Source organism: Littorina saxatilis, linkage group LG16 (genome assembly GCF_037325665.1).
Source record: "Littorina saxatilis isolate snail1 linkage group LG16, US_GU_Lsax_2.0, whole genome shotgun sequence".
Classification (NCBI taxonomy): Eukaryota; Metazoa; Mollusca; class Gastropoda; order Littorinimorpha; family Littorinidae; genus Littorina; species Littorina saxatilis.
In genome coordinates this window covers 33,392,838-33,414,542 of record NC_090260.1, presented here as the reverse complement: position 1 = coordinate 33,414,542, position 21,705 = coordinate 33,392,838, and the positions used below count along the sequence as shown (strand labels likewise).

The 21,705-nt window shown below is 43.4% G+C and overlaps 1 protein-coding gene across 1 annotated transcript in view; it reads right to left on the bottom strand.

Moving 5' to 3' along the window:
- Positions 1–21,705, bottom strand: part of LOC138951359 (protein draper-like) — a 72,706-nt gene that overhangs the window by 15,732 nt on the left and 35,269 nt on the right. The window contains exons 7-15 of the mRNA XM_070322976.1: positions 19,908–19,988; positions 19,450–19,569; positions 17,556–17,687; positions 13,223–13,303; positions 10,940–11,023; positions 9,355–9,438; positions 8,757–8,888; positions 5,439–5,579; positions 3,928–4,005 (exon numbers count right to left, since the gene is read on the bottom strand). Of these exons, the coding sequence (XP_070179077.1) occupies positions 3,928–4,005; positions 5,439–5,579; positions 8,757–8,888; positions 9,355–9,438; positions 10,940–11,023; positions 13,223–13,303; positions 17,556–17,687; positions 19,450–19,569; positions 19,908–19,988 (933 nt within the window). The remainder of the gene's footprint in view (positions 1–3,927; positions 4,006–5,438; positions 5,580–8,756; positions 8,889–9,354; positions 9,439–10,939; positions 11,024–13,222; positions 13,304–17,555; positions 17,688–19,449; positions 19,570–19,907; positions 19,989–21,705) is intronic.

Below are 21,705 nucleotides of genomic sequence, written 5' to 3'. Positions count from 1 at the left end.
GTAATCGGCGTCTTTCTCGTAGGAGGACACCCCATGCATTTGTCAATTCCCTTCAGGGTGGTTTTGACATACCAAGAGTCTCTATATGGGTGCTGTTCGCCACATTCCAAATGAAGAATGCGAATTATGTTGAGGTACTGTTTCACCGACGCTGGTTTGATGCGCCTCGCAAGGAACGCAGCATACTGTGCCACAGTTTGCTCTGACGCTGGCACCGGAAGAATGTTCATAGAGTCACAGAACTGTAGGTAGGAATTTAAGTGAGTCTGGTAAGTCTTTTTGGTACTGTCCGCAAAGTTCAGGGCGCGATAACCTGCCACCTCTCTCTTCAGTTCCGCACCCAGACTAGCGGTAGCCACACCTGCAACCAAGAAAGGCAAGCGTCGCACTTGACATATGATCTTCCCAAAAGATTGCGGGTCTGCGTCCGTGGTGGTACCATGATAACAAGTCCACTAATTGGTCCAACTTCCCTTCGTGGAGGCGTGATATACTGTCAGCCATAATATTAACCGATCCTGCCACATGCACCGCAGAAATATTACAATTTGTCTTAGCACATTCCCACGCCATTTTTCGTAACAGACAATTAACGTAAGTGTTCGTCGATCGTCCTTTGTTTATGACACCTTTAGCAACAGTACTATCAGTGTGGAAAACCACGCTTTTTCCTGCCCACAAGTGCGACCAGCGTTCAACTGCTTTCACGACTGCAATGATTTCTTTGAAATTTATGTGCAGGTTTTTTGCTGCGGGAATGTCCTTTTCAAAACAAGTATAAACCCAGTCACTTTGGTAAAAGGCTCCTGCTGCTGTATTGCACGCATCGACATACACATGCTGCGTAGCATGTTGATGAAAATACACGGTACCATTGAACACTGTAAGAAAAGCCAACCACCATTGCAAGTCTTCATGAAAGGCTTTTGTAAGTCTAGTTTTGTGCTTTTTCTGCTGCAAAGGTTTTTATGCGTCAAGTATGCGACGGAGAAAAAATCTGCCTCCCCGAACCACACATGACGCCCAGTTGAGAGAGCCTGCGAGGCTCTGTAGCTGCTGCTTGCTTGCGCGTTGTTTCCGCTGAAACTGCTGTAGCTTCTGTCGTAGCTGTTGTATCTTATCGTTGCCCAACGACAGTGTGCAGGCCTGGGTGTCAATGTCCACCCCCAGGAAGGTGATGCGCTGGGTAGGCCCCACCACTTTCTTCCAACTGATGTTAAATCCTAATTCTCTGAGTAATCTAATCAAGGTAAAAAGCATTTTTTCACACTCTTCTTTTGTTTCTGTTGCTAACAAAAAATCATCAATATAGGCCACTACTCCACTCATTCCTCGTCTAATCATACACCGTCTCACAGCCTGTGAAATCCTATGGAAATGAGCGGGACCTACGTTACTGCCAAACGGCAGTCTGCTGTCAAAAAGATAAGTAGGTGTTTTGTCATCACCAAAAACCCATTTGAGTCCAGTTACCTGATAGTTCTCTGGGTGGATACACACAGATCTGTATGCTGCTTGAAGATCAACTTTAGCGCACCAATATCCGCTCTTTGCTAATTTACAGGCATCTCTTAATGTTTGAAATTTAACACTTTCCGGTATTGAGTAATCGTTCATTGCTTGTCCATAAGGTCTGCTGCCATCGTGAATGAGTCTGATTTCTTTATCGTTTTTTGGTATAGCTGCCAAGGCACTAACTATGGTAGGCTTCTTTGAAGCAATAACGTAGTTTCCTTTATTTATCTGATCTATGAGTTCCTGCTCTACTGCTACTTTATGCTGTATCGCTGATTTGTGGTTCTTATGTTCTACTGGTGTTACTACACTGCCTCTTGCAATAATGCGAAAACCGTGTTCTATGCCATCCAACAAAAAGGGCTTATCGCTATCATCTACCAGCTCATTTTGCCAAATATGAAGTTTTGCGCTAATGGAAGAACTACCACAGAGAAAGTTACAATTGTCAGGGTTCTGTGCTGCATAAGGACTAGAGTGGTTGGGGCCTACCTTGGCCGTAGAGACAATTTGCTGTGCTGGATCCTATATCAGGGGGTGGCTGCCAGGGTTCGCTGAGTGCTGGGTTGTGGGATGGTCCTTGCCGCAGCTGCTGCACGCGTGCTCGTAGATACAACGTGGACCATAGGCGCATGACCCCTTGTTGTACTGCAGGCACACCTCTTTGCCCCCGGGTCCTGTCGGTCGCTGTCGATGCGCGCCACTGGCTCCGCCGTTGCCGCCAGACTTCTTGATGGTTGGCGTAGCCCGCTCCCGAAGCACAACTGTCGCCAGGTGTGGTGCTTCGGTCCCCCAGGACAATTTGTCGGCCGCCTGACGCTGTCGATATTCGTCGTCGAAGATGAGCACAGACTGCCAGGTGAAACGGCAGCCTAACTCCCCCACCATCTCTGTGTAGCGTAGATAGGCCGCTACATCAAAGTCTTTATCCCGGGACAGGAGTGTGGCCATGATTCTGGCATTTGCCACAATCCAGGCGGAGGGTGACACCCGATCTAACTTCGGCTTTGTATTGGGTAATTTGATTGTCACCCCTCCGCCAAGAGACACCTCCTCCTCCACAGCCAACGAGGATGAAACAAAATCGATGATTTTTAATCCCTCACCTTTGGGTCTTGCCGGCGTCACTGGCGAACCGTCCATGTTGAGTCGCCCCAACAATTCCGCCAAACCACTGGCACCTCTGGCGGTGTCGTTGCTCATGGGGCCTCCCCCATCTTTTGCTTGCAGGGTTTTAATCCCTGCCCAAAGCAGGGCAAGATGCCCCCTTTTCATGTTGGCACTCAGGGAGTCCAAATCCTCCGGCTCGACACATTTGAGGGCCGCCAACGAATCGAACCCCTCTTTGACGAGGACGCTGGTCACCGCTGAAGGAAGGCTTGACTCCTTACACCATTGTTCTATTTCGGACATGATCACCAAATAATGTTCAATTTCCGATGCGCGCACTTCAATGCTGCTGCCGCTGCTGCCGCTGCTTTGCCGCTAATGCAAGAGCGCGCGTGTATCCTCTGGCACTCCCTTGCCAGAAAGTTTGGCGCCAAAACCTCCACTACAACACCCTCCCCCCTCCCTCCTTACTTCTAGGCCCCGCCCACATCCGCTATCTCCATTCCTTCCCCCTTTTTCACCATCCTTGTCCAGTCCTAAATACCATCGCCTCACCTTCAGTTTAAAAACAATTTATCGTTCCTCTAAACTGACACTTTAATTAGCATTTTGAGATATGTAATGACCAAACTTGTTAATTAATTTTTAAGCTTCCAAGCTGAAATGCAATCATCAATCCCATAGTCCGGGCTTTGTCGAAGATTTCAATCAATTTGATCGAAAAATGAATAAAATATAAGAATTACCTGTTCAAATTTTCTTTTTTTTCCAAGTAAAAAAAAAAATCTGGTAGAAGAGGATCGAACCCGTGACCACCAATGAAAGGAAAAGCGCTACCAACTAAGCTATTTTGTCGCACGGTTGGCGAGTGAGATTTCAACTTCAAATACTACACTTGAGTTCTCGAGCGTGGGGATCGAGTCAGTATGTATGTCCTGTTCTGTTTATCTCACTGTTCGAGGGAAGTTAAGTTAATAACTGACCATATATGCTACGGTTCACTTCGTATAAGTTTGGAATGCAATACACTGTATCAAGTTGCGTTAATTTCAAGCGTGACCAACATTATGTTGTTGCCTGGCTCTGAAATGCATTGACAAATCGCCGATTGCATAACATGATCTCCTTACACAGAATCCTAAATTCTCAATGACATACAAAGGATTTTATACGAGAGGACGACGATGGACGGTTTATTATACAAAGGGAAGCAAGCGGTTAAAAACGGGCGTCGATAGAGCCAATGAACAGTGATATCAACTTGCAGTATTCATTGACTTGTGATGAAACGAAATGACTTACTACATATGTCTCCCTCGCAGCGGGTGCCTGTCATGCATTTGTCTGCGGGTTCCGAGCATTGCTGTCCGGCTTTCAACACTTGGATAACATGATTAACATGGACAATATTATAATCACATCACAATAGTTCTATTATCAACACTTGGATAACATGAATAACATGGACAATATTATAATCACATCACAATAGTTCTATTATCAACACTTGGATAACATGAATAACATGGACAATATTATAATCACATCACAATAGTTGTATTATCAACACTTGGATAACATGAATAACATGGACAATATTATAATCACATCACAATAGTTCTATTATCAACACTTGGATAACATGAATAACATGGACAATATTATAATCACATCACAATAGTTGTATTATTAACACTTGGATAACATGAATAACATGGACAATATTATAATCACATCACAATAGTTGTATTATTAACACTTGGATAACATGAATAACATGGACAATATTAGAATCACATCACAATAGATAACATGAATAACATGGACAATAATTTATTAGAATCATATCACAATAAATAACATGAATAACATGGACAATATCATAATCACATCACAATAGTTACATATCAACATTTGGATAACATGAATAACATGGACAATATTAGAATTACATCACAATAGCTACATAGCAAAACGATTCCCAGATAATCTGACGATTTCTGTGTTTAAAGTATGCAGATAGAGATAATTATTGAACTCTCTTTAATAAAAAAAACATTCTCGGGAATAAAAAAATGTTTGTATACTACAAGCAAAGAATGAAAAAGTCACGTGATGTGAAGTGATATGAAAACATCAACCTGTCGGCCTGAATCTAAAATAAACCAACACTGAAAACCTGGGATCAGCCATCATCCCAACTTGTGAGGCTTGACTAGCCAAAACCCCAAAACCGAGACGAAAATGTGCTCAAAATTAAAGAAAGTCTGCATCGTAGAGACCAGCGGAGCCTGTCTCGGTCTTTTAGTTTTGGCTAGCGAAGTAATTACACGTGTCGTCATTGGAGACTAAATACTCCTCGGTTGTCAGTGTTGATCATTTAGTTTCAGGCCGACGGAGTGAGTAAATGTTTTGAAATCGCTTAACGCGCCTTGTTTCATCTGTTGTTAAACTTTTATTTATAATTAGAATGTCGAGAATTGTATTGAACAAATTAATTTGTTATCTTTTAAGCTTCCGAGTTGAAATGCGATCCCATTGTCCGGACCGAGTCAAACCTTTTAACAACAACAAAAAAGAGGTCGCCAGAGTGCCGTTAAACTTCTTTTTACCGCCGGATATGACGTCATCAAAGACATTTATCCTAAAATAAAATATAAAAAACGACTTGAGATATTATCTGTAAAGTTTCAAAAAGATATGTTCAGTACTTTTTAAAGAATTGCTGAGCATCCAAACACACACAGAGACACACACACAACCACAAACACACACAGACACACACACAACCACAAACACACAATTAAGCTTACCACAAGTACTGTTCTCTGAAATAACATAGCCTTGAAGACACTGACATTTCTTCTTGTCACTGCATGCGGAATGGGAGTCTTCACAGGCACTCGACCCGTTGTTTGGATCACACTCCCCTCCCGGCTTTCCTTTCTTTGGGACTGTTGACAGAGAAAAAACATGACTTCAGGGTTAAAGGGATTATATCAAACAAGAAAACTGTAGCTTGAGATTTACTGGCCGATGTGAATGCGTGATATAATGTGTAAAAAAATTCCATCTCACACGGCATATTGTAAACGCCATGAGCCTCCCCAAATAGGAGAGGGTATGTGCGTAAAAATACTCACTAATAAAAAAAAATATCAAATTTCTCCAATAGCTATACAGTTGAGGTCGATGGGTTGTAAGTATGTGACCACACACCAGGAATACCTAAAAATAAACGTTTGAGCGCTGAGTTTCTCAAATTGAAAACGGCTGTGTTTTGAGTGGGCATCCCAGACTGTAATTAACTCACATTGTGACGTTCTTTGCGTGCGTCTTTATTTTTGTCCTACCTTAATTTCGACCCTGAGTATTTCGTGCGGTATTCCTGGAGAGACAGATTTGAAATTGAGACGGGTGCTACAGAGTTCCTTTTGGGAGTTAAATATATAACAACCCACACGAGGAAGGTCTCAAAGTAAGTGTTTGAGCGTTCTATTTTTTTCAAATCTGAATGCTTTGTTTGGTATTCATTGCAGACCGTGATATTCTCCAACTGACATTGTGTTGTTTCTGTTGTGCGAAGCGTTTTAGCCCTGTATGGCACGGATTTTGCATGCGTAAGCTAGACTGTAATACCCCCATTCCACACAACCGTTCTAGGTCCCGTTCCCGTACCGACCAAGGAACGGTGCGTACACGAGAGGGATCGGGAGGGAACCACAATGGAACGTAAATGATCGTTAACGGAACTGCTTTGAACGGTAGGGTCGGTAGGGACGGTTGAGTTTGGGCTGCATGTTCAAAATTGTAGCCGTTCCCCTCCCGATCAAAATGAACGGTAATGGAACCTTAACCCCTTAACGGAACGCTTGGATCGTTAAAGGAACCTAAAACAACGGTAACGCAACGGTAACGCTCTCACACACTGAGTTGTCATACCCACATTCCAAACAACCGTTCTAGGTCCAGTTCCCGTACCGACCAAGGACGGCTGCCACTATGGTCAGACGCTGCTCAAAGATGCCCAAAACGGCCGTTTACGCAGCGTTCCATTGTTGTGGCAGCCGTCCTTTGTCGGTACGGGAACGGGAACGAATGTGTGGAATGTGGGTGTAGTTTGATTTCCTAAATCCAACGGTCTTAATCTGCTTTGACGAATGGGTATATATGAAAACTAAATTCAATAATGATGACGACCGGAAGTCCGGACTCTTGACAGTAGAGCTGGGCGAAGCAAACCGCTCGCTGATTAAAATTCATTTAATTATTTGGCATAGTTTAGGAGCAGTTTTGAGCAAATAATTGAAGGTGTTTCTAAATTTCAGTACAGCAAATGTCTCTTGGACTTTTTAAGGTCCAAATCGTCAGAAAACTTTTCAAAATGGCGCCTTCGGTATACTATCTTTAACTTTCAGAAGACAGCTCTGTGTCCTTTCCCTGTCAAGGAAGGGAAGGATAACATAAGACGTACTAATCAGAACGTTACTTTAGTATTGCTTCAATTTGGGCACATTCCTATTTATTAAGAAATCATGTCCACCGCCACATATCTGTACAAGCAGCAACGTTGGATATGGAAATCCTTCATCTGTAAAAACATAAACCAGCCTGGCATATCTTACTGTACAGAGTGGTAATGTAATGTTGTGTTCATTTTGTAGGCGGGGAAATAGCTCGGTCCGTAGCGGCACAGGCTTGAAAATTGTGTTGACTCCCCACTAGTAGCGGAAGAATGCAAGATACGACAGTCACTATCAACGCGGGTTGGACCCCCTCGTTTGGCGAGGGATTTATTTCCCAGAGAAAACTTTGTGCAGACTCCCCTTGGTGTCCAAAATGCCCCGTGTGCACGCATGCGCACGATAAAGATCCCAAGCTCACAGCGAAAGTCTCAGGGCTTGGAAACATGAATACACGTACGCTTGCAGGAATAATGTGTTTGGCGACTGCATGCTATCCCCAGGGAAAGCAGCCTTAATTTCCTTGAGAAAATGCCCCAAAGACAATAAGATTGACCAAATACCATTAGTCTGCCAAATCTATCCAGAAACAAATATTACTGAGTGCGGCAACGCCACTAACGTTTTGTGTAATGTGTCAAATAGAAAAGATGCTGTTATTCCTCGTGCAGGGATGGGACTCTCTTGTGATGAAAAAAGAGGAAATACCTTTTTTCTAGGGAGATTTTTTTTGTAAATGGTACATTAAAATCTGTGCAATTTGGTGCATTCTGAAAGTAAAATTATATTTGTTTGGATCAGGTAAAAAAGACTTTCTCCTCACTCCCCCCCCCCCCAAAAAAAAAAATCAACAACAACAACAACAACAAACAACCAAACAAAAAAAAACCACTTTCACACAACAATGATAGCATTGTAATGGTGCATATTTACGTAATGAACCATGTATTCAAAATACAATACTGGCAATAGTATGACGCGGAAAAATAGATTACTCCAGCAGAATTCGTAAGTTGTGTCCACGAGTCCCACCCCTGCACGTGACAGTGTGGACAAAGTATCAACATGAGCGTGTATGCAGGGAGGACCATGCAATGAAACATGCTTAATAAACACATGTTTTGCGCTTCTAACATCAGTAGTGCTCGAATTTCAGTAAAGCCTCTGATTCGTTCGACCTATATATCGCTGCACAATGCTTTGGGCACCGAATTTTGGGTAAAAAGGCTTCGCGAAGTCTTACAGAAGTCAAGTTTGGGATCCATCGAAGACATTTTTAAGAACTTCAAAAGAAGTGTTTGGCAAATTGTCCAGCACTTCCGAAACTTCTTTTGCAATTTCAGCAAAAGGGATACATTTACCCAAATCTTGTATGGCCAAAATGGCTGACACTGTTATTCCCAATTCAGCAAACGCGCGAATATTGCCGGATTTTGTATGGTCTTTTCGGCAAATTTGCCCAAAAGGCGGTATTCTTATGGCCTTTTCAGCAAATTCGCCCCAAAAATGGCGGAATTTCATGGCCTTTTCTGCTTTCCAACATTGCCAGAACTTCTATGGCCGGTCATTACGGCAACTTTGCCAAAGTAAACATATCCGTGCAACAGCCCTTCGTGTGCTGGAAATGTATTCTCTTGTTTTCTGATCGCTGTGTGTGTTTATACGTACAGCAGATTTGTGTGTCGATGTCCTCATAGGTGTTTGCTGTGTCACACAAGCACGTGCTATCCACGCACTTCGCTCCCCACACACACAGAGGCATGATGCTGGTAGTCGAGCACACGCTTCCAACGCGTTTTTCTGAGAGAAGAAACACAGCTAATAGGTATACTAACATATTCAAGACACACTCCTCCCCATGTAAACAGGCCTTCTGAAAGGATGTACAGCAAAAGAAAAGTAATAACAAAAAAATCCGTCGCGATATAACCTTGAATGGTTGAAAACGACGTTAAACACCAAATAAAGAAAGAACAAAAAAATGTATTTGCGTCATTTTAGTTGTTAGTTGTATTCTTAAAAGTTTCACAGTAAAATATGTTGCACAGCGAATGGGAAAATCTTATAATATATCGGTATCTTTATTTGCATTATTTGAGTATTTTGACTAATTAGCGTAACAAAGTGACCCGTTTCTATGTCAGCTAGAAGTCGTAGCTGTAACAAAATATCGGGTTGATGACTAACACCATCACATTATTAACAACAACAAATCATCTGTGTGTGACAGCAATTAACGCACGCGTTATTCAGTCACTATACTCACTGCAGACCCCCGTCGCGTCACAGACAGTGCTGACATCACAGTTACTTTTCATCGCTCCACTGCAGTCTCCGCCAAGAGGTAGTCCTGAAATAAAACCTTATTTAAACACACTCTTTCTCGTTAAAGCAGTTCAGCTAACCTGTCAATATATATCTCTATGTAATGCATACTTAACTTTAGCGGGGATGTAATTGGTTGATGATTCCATGATAAAAAGCAGAGTTATTAAGTTATTTAATCATTAGAAAAAACTGTGTGAAGAATTTTTTCTTGTCGTTTTTTGTTCTCCACTGACCGCAGTGATCGTATTTTAGACTATCAAGCGTAGAAAATACGGCGAAATTGTATGGGTTCCCATGTCTGTTAGAAAATTATATCAAGCGTACAAAATACGGCGAAATCGTATGGGTTCCCAGGCCTATTTAGACTATCAAGCGTACAAAATACAGCGAAATCGTGTGGGTTCCCAGGCCTATTTAGACTATCAAGCGTACAAAATACGGCGAAATAGTATGGGTTCCCAGGCCTGTTTAGACTGTCAAGCGTACAAACTACGGCGAAATCGTGTGGGTTCCCAGGCCTGTTTAGACTGTCAAGCGTACAAACTACGGCGAAATCGTGTGGGTTCCCAGGCCTGTTTAGACTGTCAAGCGTACAAACTACGGCGAAATCGTGTGGGTTCCCAGGCCTGTTTAGACTATCAAGCGTACAAACTACGGCGAAATCGTGTGGGTTCCCAGGCCTGTACTGTCAAGCGTACAAACTACGGCGAAATCGTGTGGGTTCCCAGGCCTGTTTAGACTGTCAAGCGTACAAACTACGGCGAAATCGTGTGGGTTCCCAGGCCTATTTAGACTGTCAAGCGTACAAACTACGGCGAAATCGTGTGGGTTCCCAGGCCTGTTTAGACTGTCAAGCGTACAAACTACGGCGAAATCGTGTGGGTTCCCAGGCCTGTTTACGCTGTGCAGTCCCTGGAGTTTGCACGAGCTGATGAAAGTCTCACTTCCTCCCGTTCGGCTCACCATCTCATACCTGACCTGGATTTAACTTGCGGCAAGACCCATCCCTCCACTTGGTCACATACCAACAATTAGCTCTCTGTGTGCTCTCTGCTCTCAAAATTCCAATTCACCCCAGCACGCAGTCAGTTTTTTTTGTGTTTTTTTTGGTGGACCTTTAGAGGGTCCCCTGACCAGAAAGACTTTTAGAAGTTCTGTGCGACCTTTGCAAATCCTTTTAATTAGTCATATCGGTTTCATTTTCTCCGTCAATTTGCGTTGGTGTAGATCTGGCAAAAACTTCTCGTCTTCAAAATCTAGCAATGTGTACTTTCGTATTCATTCTGCATGGAAAATAGACGATGATTACTGTCTGAAAACCAATCCTGACATAGCGCACGCAAACAAAAAATTAGTACATCTGGGGACTCGCTCTTGTCATGTTTGTGCGTCGCGGGACCCCCTTTAGGAATTCCTAGTACGTTCCCCGGCTTCATAGGACGCAGGGATGCCTAGTTTGGGAGGCCCTGATCGTTTCATATAAGAAACCTTTTTGATACGTCTGATAATTAAATGAAACTCACGGCATAGGTTTCCCTCTGCACAGACAGTGTGCAGCTTACAGTTCCCTCGGTTCTTTCCCTGGCAGCTTTCCCCCACTTCAAGTTCTGTGAATTGTACCACACAACACTTTACTAGAAATGACTGAAATAATAAGATATATTTTGAAGTGTTCCAGAAATTGCTTTCCACACACACACACACACTCGCACACGAAGACACACACACACACACACACACACACACACACACACACACACACACACACACACACACACACACACACACACAATCACACACAAGCCACCACACTCGTGTCGATTCCCAGTCTATCTGAAATCCTTTAGTCAAAACTTTGTTAAATGCAGTTACTGCATAGAATGTTTGATAATAGAGAAAACAAAACACCCCTTCGTACTCAATAACCAGCGTGTTGCAATCGGTGTGAATTGGAATCTCGAGTTGGCCGAGGATTGTGTGTCCTAGAATCTACATTCTGCAGACTCATCAGTGTTCCCACTGGCAACCCCGTGTGCACGGAAGCGCACGATAAAGGTCCTACTTTTACAGTTAAAGTCTCAGGGATTGGAAACATGAACACAAACATGCATGTTTTCCATTTTAAGACCTGATTTTCTCAGGGTTGTGTAGGTCTTAAAAAAAGGAATCCACTGCTTATGACGCTATCCCCCCCCCCCTCAATCACCCGGTACCCCCCCTCCCCCCCGAAAAAAAAAGAGACCTGTTCCAGCTGCATGATATTATGTTCACGAGAACTCCTTATGTGACCTGTATCAATCCATTTAGTTATTCAAACCTAAGAATATTTTACATATTCAAACTTTCATAACACCCAACCTCCTTCCAACCACCATCACTACTAGTCTGTTTGTTTGTTTGCTTAACGCCCAGCCGACCACGACGGGCCATATCAGGGCGGTGCTGCTTTGAAATATAACGTGCGCCACACACAAGACAGAAGTCGCAGCACAGGCTTCATGTCTCACCCAGTCACATTATTCTGACACCGGACCAACCAGTCATAGCACTAACCCCATAATGCCAGACGCCAGGCGGAGCAGCCACTAGATTGCCAATTTTAAAGTCTTAGGTATGACCCGGCCGGGGTTCGAACCCACGACCTCCCGATCACGGGGCGGACGCCTTACCACTAGGCCAACCGTGCCGGTCTACTAGTCTGACATACTCAACATCCACCAAATGTTTTTAGACGAGTAATAAACAGGGCTCTCAGGCCGATTTTAATGCACAGTCGGTACTCCCGGGCCAAATTTGGTTTCATTTGACAGACAAATGCATATAGTCTATGAAACAACCTTTCTAGGTACCCAAAAGTGGCAACAGCTATACGCACTTTTAAGGCAAAGTAGCTCAGATATTTTGACAAATGCATTTTTAGAAAAAATCACTTTGTTGCTAAAAACGGCAATATCAGCTTAACCGCAGGCAGCAGAGTAAATATTTCTGAGTGAAAGTGTTAAACAGCAAGTGAAAAGATTGTTTGGGTGCTAAAAAAAAAAAAGCAAAAGTATCAACGGAAAGTTTGTACACACATGACCCCGATGTGACCCCAAAATATGACGGGGGTAAACCAAACTAGGGTTATGTTGGCAGATAATCAAATTGTTTAAGTGTTCAAAGTTGCAAAGCTCTAGCTTCAAAAAAGCCTCAATGTTAGGTTATTATGAATCGAACATGTCCCCCTAAAACCCCAACACTTGAGGAGGGTCAATCAATCTAAGTCAGGTCGGGAGATTATCAAACTCTAGAAGTGTGCAAGGATTCAAAGCTCTAGCTTCAAAAACTTCTGAGATAAACTCAACGTTAAGTTTTTATGAAACGACCATGACCCCGCTGTGATCCTAAAATTTGACGAGGGTCAACCAACCTGGAATCACTTCGTGCGATCATCAAACCCTATACGTGTGCAAAGTAGCAGAGGTCTTGCTTGAAAAACATCTTAGATATAAACCTCAACGTTAACTTTTTTGTCGACGGACGGACAGACGGACACATATAAATCCTAAAACTCACCAATTACTCAGGTGAGTCAAAAATGGAAACATTCAGGAATGCCTCACAAATACCAAAATAAACCTCATCGTACCATGACATATAAAGATGAAACTTAAATTACACATCGTGCATCACACATTTAGAACAATATCCTTTCTCCACTGATTAAAAATAACAGGAAGCACTGTTCAACTAGATATTAGACTGCTATATGACAAGAAGAGATAATCGAAGCAAGACTCCCAGTTGAACTTTACATGTGTACTCACTGCATGTGCGACTGACGTCACAGACTGTTCCTGTTTCGCAAGATATTGTCTTACCATGACAGAATTCTCCCACCGGTAGTTCTGAAACAGACGCAATGAAAAACAAGAAAAGCAAATGCTTGCACACAACTCGCCTTCGTTACCCCCGCCCCTCCCTGAACCACCTAACCCCTTACAAGACGCCCTTCCTTTTAAGACCCCAAACCCCCGATAAGACATTTTTAAGACCCTGTTTTCTAAGATGATCTGTTCATAACCTCTGTAAGTTTACCCCCATTATAAGACCTGATGTTCTCAGGGTTTTGTCGGTCTAAAAGGAGGATTCCACTACCCGCTGTGACCCTAAAACTTGACGAGGGTCAATCACACTTAGGTCAATTCGGGAGCTTATCAAACCCAAGAAGTGTGCAAGGTTTCAAAGCTCTAGGTTCACAAACATCCGAGATAACTTCAACGTTAAATCTGTATGAAACGAACTTGACCCTGCTGTGACCCCAAAATATGAAGAGGGTCAAGCAAACTGGGGTCACTTCGTGAGATCATTAAATCCTAAAAGTGTGCAAAGTGTCAGAGGTCAAGCTTGAAAAAACATCCGAGATAAACTCAATCAGGCATGGGAATTGAATAATGTAAAAAAGGCGGAAAATTTATAACTGAAGACGCGGACACTTTTGCATTTTCGGCGGAACAAAAAAAGAATTCGGCGGAAATCCGCCGTTCGGCGGACAATCCCCATGCCTGTCAATGTTAAGTTGTTTGTCCACGGACATACGGATGAATCAGGTGAGTCAAAAATAGAATAGCTGGATATACTTCACAAACGCGCCTTGCAAAATTGTTACATATCATCAGAAAACGACCCATAACAATACCCAGAGAGTCAAAACGACCCATAACAATACCCAGAGAGTCAAAAGGCGCATCGAGACTACAATATACCTAAAGCAGGCGTGAAAGTCACTGCAAGTGAAATCCAGCTTGCCGATGTAATAGCCGGTGTAGGAGGCATAAAAGACTTCCAGGAAAAAAACACTGGGAGTGTATTTTTCCTAGGAAAGAAACACTGCAATCTCGGAAGGGGAGTGTTATTTTCCCAGGAAAATTACACTGGCGCCAGGAAAATAACACTGCCACTACGGCGGCAAATAAGACTGCCAGGAAAACAACACTGCGTGAATTGTTCATCCTCCCCATGGACTCAGATCGGCATCGACATCACATCAATGCCAGAATCTCCAGGTGGTTTCAGCAGTATCGTTGTTGCTGTGGACTATTTTACGAAATGGCCGGGGTGGAAGCCAAGCCCCTGCCATCAAAGTCGGCAAAAGACACTGCAAGGTTCCTTTATGAACTGATCTGTCGTTACGGGTGTCCCAAGATACAGATTAATGACCAGGGAAGAGAATTCGTGAATCAAGTGTCTGCTGAGCTTCACAGGCTGAGTGGAGTGAAACAAAATATAACAAGCGCCTATCGTCCACAAGCCAATGGCCTTGTACATGTTGAGAGAAACAACCAAACAATCCAGTCTTCGCTGCTGAAAACTCTGCGTGATGAAGAAGATTGGGTTGATGCTTTACCAGGTGTGTTGTTTGCCTTCAGAACGAGCGCACAGAAAAGCACACGGTACACCCCTTTCTTTTTGCTATATGGCCGACAAGCCCGACTACCGATTGGGGACGAAATTGACCCCATCTGCTCATCCAGCACCGATGGCAACGACGTTAATGTCAGCGTCTTCGAAGGTTGTGAAGACACGTCTTGTCCTGATGATATCAAGCAAAGGCTGGACAGTATCAGGCAGCTGTCCACTGTCATGAAAGACACAGTTTCAGAGAACATCACTCAGGCGCAAGACAGACAGAAACGTGACTACGAAGAGCGCCACGGCCAAAAGCGAATGTTTGTGGTGGATGAGCAGGTACTTCTGTGGAATCTGCGTCGCGCGGATAGGAAAGGGGGGAAAATGAAGGCTCCGTGGCAAGGTCCCTATGTGGTACATGCTGTCAATCAAAATCAGACTTACATTTTGAAAACCCCTGACGGCACAATCTTAAAGCAAGCAGTACATGGCGTTAATCTAAAGCCGTACAAAGCTGCAAACGACTGCGGTCCACAAACTTCAATGAATACTGGTGCCAGTGTTCCGCAGAGTTCATCGACTGACGACGCCAACATTTTCGACACTTCCTGCAGTGCCAGTGCTAGTGTTCCCAAGAGTTCATCGTCTGATTACGTCAACATCAATCAGCAGTTGATGCAAGACGGGAAAGGTGAATTGTGCTCAAGCAAGAGAAAGCGACAGAACAGAGCCGAACCTGTTTATGACTCTTCCAAACGGGTGAAACCTGACCGTTCATCAGAACCACACATTGTTAGGGTTGACCCTGCGCCTCCAAAGCAGTTTACCCCCAACGAACTCCACATGGAGAAGACTGAAATGCAAGACTCTGGGGTTAGCCGCAGCTAAAAGAATGCCCTTCAGACCGAAAACGAAAGTGGGTGCTCCGCGTCAAACAGAAACAATTATTGGTGACGGGAACTGTTTTTTCAGAGCGCTAAGCCTGGAGGTCGCAGGGTCTCAAGATTTTCATGAAAAGATCCGACGCGCAGTTATAGAAACCATCAAACACAACGAAGACATTTTGGGCCGTTATATTGGTATGGACACAGAAGAATACCTCAGATCGAGAAAGATGGCAGCAAATGGTATCTGGGCTACGGAAACAGAGCTCATGGCAGCTGCCATGTACCTGAACACCACGATCAGCGTGTATACTCAAAGGTGGCTCGATCACAACCCTGACAACAGAGCTGAAACCCAAGAGAGAATGTATTTGGTGAACCTCTGTGCGCACAGGGTTGTTCCATGCGAGTGTTAAACGTGTTCTCAAAGAATTTTAATCATTTTTGTTTGCAAGTGCACACTTAAACTAGAGCAGTCTTTTTTCCCTGGGGTAGTGTTAATTTCCTTGGCGTAGTCATTTTTACCTGGGTGAAGGAGTGTAATCTTCCTAGGATAATAACACTCCCAGTGATATTTTACTGGGGGAAAAACACTGTTGTAGTGTTTTTTTCCTGCAGTGTTATTTCCCGACTACACCGGCCGGCCACACAGAAAGCATACGGATTCAGTCATTTTGGTCAATCTACTATAAGAAAAACATGGTTCAGACTGTACTTACCTAAACTGAACCAGATCACAATGAAAACGTACTCACCAAAAACAAAGAGAATAAAAAACGAACAAGGACCGATTCCTATTCTAAACTGAACCGTTTTTCATTTCCGGAATTTGGTGAAATTGACTGTAAGTGAAACCCAGTGTGTCAATCTCTTAGCCGGGTGGATACAATATATAAGCACTGCTGTCCTCAGATGAAGACATTTGGGCCAATTAGACTATAGAACAAGTCGCGTAAGGCGGAAATACAACATTTAGTCAAGCTGTCGTACTCACAGAATAAAACTGAACGCACTGCATTTATTTTCTCTCACCAAGACCGTATACTCGTTGCATCGTCAGTCCATCGCTCGTGGCAAAGGTATTGAATTTGACTAGCCAGAATAGCTCGGTAGTGGTTGCGCTGAGCAGGATAGCCCGCTTTTCTGTATTTCTGCTCTTTTTCACTTTCTGAGTTTGTTTTTAATTCAAATATATCACATCTATATGTTTTTGGAACCAGGAATCGACAAGGAATAAGATGAAATTGTTTTTAAATCGATTCCAGAAATTTAATTTTAATCATAATTTTCATATATTTAATTTTCAGAGCTGGTTTTTAATCTAAATATGACATATCTATATGTATTTGGAATCAGAAAATGATGAAAAATAAAATCAAATCCTTTTTGGATCGTTTTATAAAAAACAATTAATTACAATTTTTAATTTTTTAATGACCAAACTCATTAATTAATTTTTAAGCCTCCAAGCTAAAATGCAATACCAAAGTCTGGCCTTTGTCGAAGATTGCTTGACAACAATGTCAATCGATTTAATTAAAAAAAGAGGGTGTGACAGTGCGGCCTCAACTTTCACACAAAAACGAATATGACGTCATCAAAGACATTTATCCAAAAAAAGAAAACAACGTCCGGGGATATCATACTTAGGAACTCTCATGTAAAGTTTCATGAAGATCGGTCCACTAGTTTTCTCTGAATCGCTCTGCACATACACACACACACACACACACCTCGACCCTCGTTTCGATTCCCCATCTACGTTAAAACATTCAGTCAAAACTTGACTAAATGTAAAAAGTACAGGGTTGAAACCTTGACCGAACAGAAACGGTTTTTTTCTGCTAAAACACATAGTGAAACTCACTGCAAGAGAAATCCAGTTTGTCGATGTGATAGCCCGGCAGACAGATGCAGGTGGCATTGTTTTCTTCGCAGATAGCGTTTGGGTCCTCACATAATCCCGTGCAGGGGCCTCCTGCATTTTTCTCAAGAGGTTCTGGAAAAACAGTTCAGACTGAATCAACTTCATTCAGCCTTCAAACAAACATTTCTAATAGGTCACAAGGTCACAAGTTCAAAGTTCAAACAAATGGGAAAGAACGTTGTCAACCAGTTTCTGCAGATCACACCATAGCTTGATGAGCTCACGACTTATTTTCTTGATAGCTCAGTGAATATTTTCAGAGGTGAACATCTTCCCCAGCGAACATTTGCATGCTGTGACTTTGAAATGTGACCTTCATGGGCTTAGACTCCCACGTTCACTCATGTTTTTAGCACGAGTAGATTTTTATGTGGTTTTACCCCGCCATTCAGGCAGCAGACGCCGATTTCGGGGGAAGCATGCTGGGTATTTTCGTGTTTCTATAACCCACCCAACTCTGACATGGATTAAAGGTCTTTTCCGTGCGCACTTGGTCTTGTGCTTGCGTGTACACACGAAGGGGGGTAAGTCACTAGCAGGTCTGCACATAAGTTGACCTGGGAGATCGGAAAAATCTCCACTCTTAATCCACCAGGCGGCAGCGACCGGGACTCGAACTCACGACCTCCCGATTAGGATGCCGACGTCTTACCACCACACCACTGCGCCCGTCAAAAAATGTGACCAAAACAAGCTACATTATGGTCATGTCTTCTGATTATCAACACCTACATTTGCGTGAAATGTTGAGGCTTTTGCTCCCAAAATATTTGAGAAAAACCTCAACGTAAAGGTGTTAGGAACATGACCCCGCTGTGACCCCAAAATTTGAAAAGGTTCAACCAAACTAGGTGATATCAGCAGATCATCATACCCTTGAAGTCTGCAAAGTTTTAAAGAACCAGCTTCAAAAACACCAAAGATAATGTCAACGTTAAGGTTTTATGAATCGTACACGACGCTGCTGTGACCCCAAAATTAGACGAGGGTCAACCAAACAGTCAAGTCGGGAGATTATCTAACCCTAGCAGTATGCAATATTTCAAAGGTCTAGCTTCAAAAACATTCGATATAACTCAACGTTAAGGTTTGATTCAAACCTGACCCCGCTGTGACCCCAAATTGGCCGAGGGTCAACTAAAATGGGATCATGTCGAGAGATTATCAAACACTAAACAAACAAAGTTTTAAAGCTCTTGCATCAAAAACATTCGAGATAACGTTTTTTGTCCACGGACAGCGGGGCCGGCCGGCCGGCCGTCTATACACAGACAGACACTGCTCATTACTAAGACTCACCGATTACTCAGGTGAGTCAAGAAATGTTCTCTTCCTACTTTGATTGACCCATACTCGATCCTTATGCGACCGGTATCAATCCATTTAGTTATCAAATCAAGCTATTCGCCAAATCCTAAGAAAGTCCCACAGATACCATCGTTCTCCATCCCCCGTCTTCCACTAGCCTGCTAATTTTACCAAGTTCTTGCTGCGCGCATGTACACAAGCCTGCTCATTTTACCAAGTTCTTGCTGCGCGCATGTACACAACTTGCAGAAAATGGAATCGCGTTCAATGTGAGCTACAGAGTACTCTTTCCTTTTACAAGTTCAGTAAATAATTTGTTGAGACTACTCAAACATTCTTTCACTTCTTGTGCATGCCTCCCGAGAAAGCGACGAAGAACTCGCAGAACGAAGTTTGTCTTGGTGACTTCCACAAATCTGCAGTAGAAAGTTCTACGTAAGGTAAGGTAAACGCCATGCTGTGCATGAATCGGTATCGTATATTATCAAGATGTAAAGTTTGAAATGCAATGTTAAAGTCAGCTCACCGCAGCGTGAGCCGTTCTGTACGGCCACTTCTGTGTTGCACTCACAGACGCCTTCTCTGCATCGACCTCCTGACAGACACAGGTCAAGCTGGTCTTCGCATGGCCCGCCTATCTCGATTCCTGCCAATAGTACACACTCTTTTTGTGTATATGCCTAGCGCTTTCCTTACAAATTTCAATATAAGACAGACAGACAAATACGCACGCACGCACGCACACACCGCACACACACACACACCTCTCTATACACACACACACACACACACACACACACACACACACACACACACACACTTACGCACTCACCTCCCAACCAAACCACCCACCCACGCACACTTACACACACACATACACAAACACACGCAGGCACGCACGCACATACACACACACACCTCCCCATACACACACACACAAACACACACACACACACACACACACACACACACAGAAATACGCACGGCATCTATCCTGCTGGTCACAGACAAGACCGTCTCTGCAGTAGGTGGCGTAGTCAGTGCAGTCTGCTCCTAAATCCAACCCTGTAACACAGCAGTTTCATTTTGTACACATTCAGAACGGCAGCGGTATACAGAAAACCCACCTAAAGATGCAGGTCACAGCAATGCTGAAGCATCGGTCTATCTTTTTCTTGTAGATTTCTCTTCTTGGTTCATGGGCTCAACCTTACGTTCATTCATAGTTTTTGCACGAGTGGATGAGCTCACGACTTTCCGATTAGGAGGCCGATGTCTTATCCACTGAGACACTGCTCCCGACCTTGCAGATGACGAGATAAGCAGTCAGAACCTTTCCGCGACTATAATCTCAGATTATTACACATTCAGTGTTGCCAGCAACACGTAACGTTATGCAGTTTTTCAAGTTTGCATTCCCCGCCAAATTGCCATTAACATTTCCCGATATCACGCTCTGGGGCTCAAGGCTGTGTGCGGTGTACCCAAATAGACCCAAATACCATGTTTTACCATTTGCTTTTGCAACCAAACACAACGTCTTGACGTAACGTGCCCAAGATAGACAGAATTCTCTCTCTTGCCGAGACGTATTAGTTCACGTGTAAGACCTCACGTGAGACTGATTGAAAGTCACGCTTCCCTGCCCGTACAACGATAAAAATCGAGTCGTAAAAACAATTGTGGGTTTCGACTCCTTGCAAAAAGTTCAATGGAACTTAGTATAATTCTAACTAAATACAGGACAGACATGACTGAAAATCACGGGACCTCCGTGCACGCGGAAGTGTCACGGTCAAGCACAGTAATTTTAACCCCGACATGAAGAACCATTACCGGTCTGCGGTCTTGGTTTCGGTTCAAACCGGTATTATGCATGCCTTTGTGTTTATCAACGGAAACACACGAATACAATTTTGGCGGACTCAACATGTTTCCTTTCATAGTTGATATTATGCAAGGACTTGCTGTCCCTTCTGCACTGTAAGAACATGAGAGCGCAAGCCCATCTCGATCAAATGATGTTAGTTAGACCAACAGCCTTGCCATAACATGGATTAAGACTTTCCTCATACCCGTCAAACTAATAGCTTTCGTTGATGCTGGACAGGGTAACCCTCTTTTCAGAGGGGCCACTTGGTGTAAAGTAGTTGACCGTCATCCACATTTGACGATTACTTGTACTCGTGACCGTTATCAATCACCTCGCCCTGAAGGGAGCCGTGTTCATGCAGCCTTCGGTAGGTTCTTGGAATTAAACGTTGTTACTTCAGGATCGTTTTTCTACGGCAATCTAAGCGTCTGAATGTGCAGAACTTGCTGTTGTTGTAACCGTGACACGTAATTATAGTTACCATTCAAGTTACGGAAAGAACTGTACAATCTATACGTTTCAATCACATCGGATTTAGAAGGAACACATCGGCGCGGCCATTTTGAAAACGGAAGGGAGACAAATATGACGGTTCTAAAGTATGCGTTTAGAGTCGATGTGGATAAAATGCATAAAAAAAAATGTGTGACAGGGTGTCCAGTCACCAATTATAGAGTAAAGTTTTGTCATTGTCCAGTCTAGTGTTTGTAGTTCATGTTGCCGATCGCTTTATGTTTTGTGTAATGCCATTATCTGTTCTAAGTTAAATGTTGAGATGCACATGTCCAGTCACCGGTAGATCCTTTGAACTTAAGCCGCTCTCCTAGAAAGAGACGCTCTCCTAGAAAGAGACGGGAGCCGGGGAGCCTGCAGGTGTTGTTACGTCATATGGCGGCCTGCCTGTCTCTG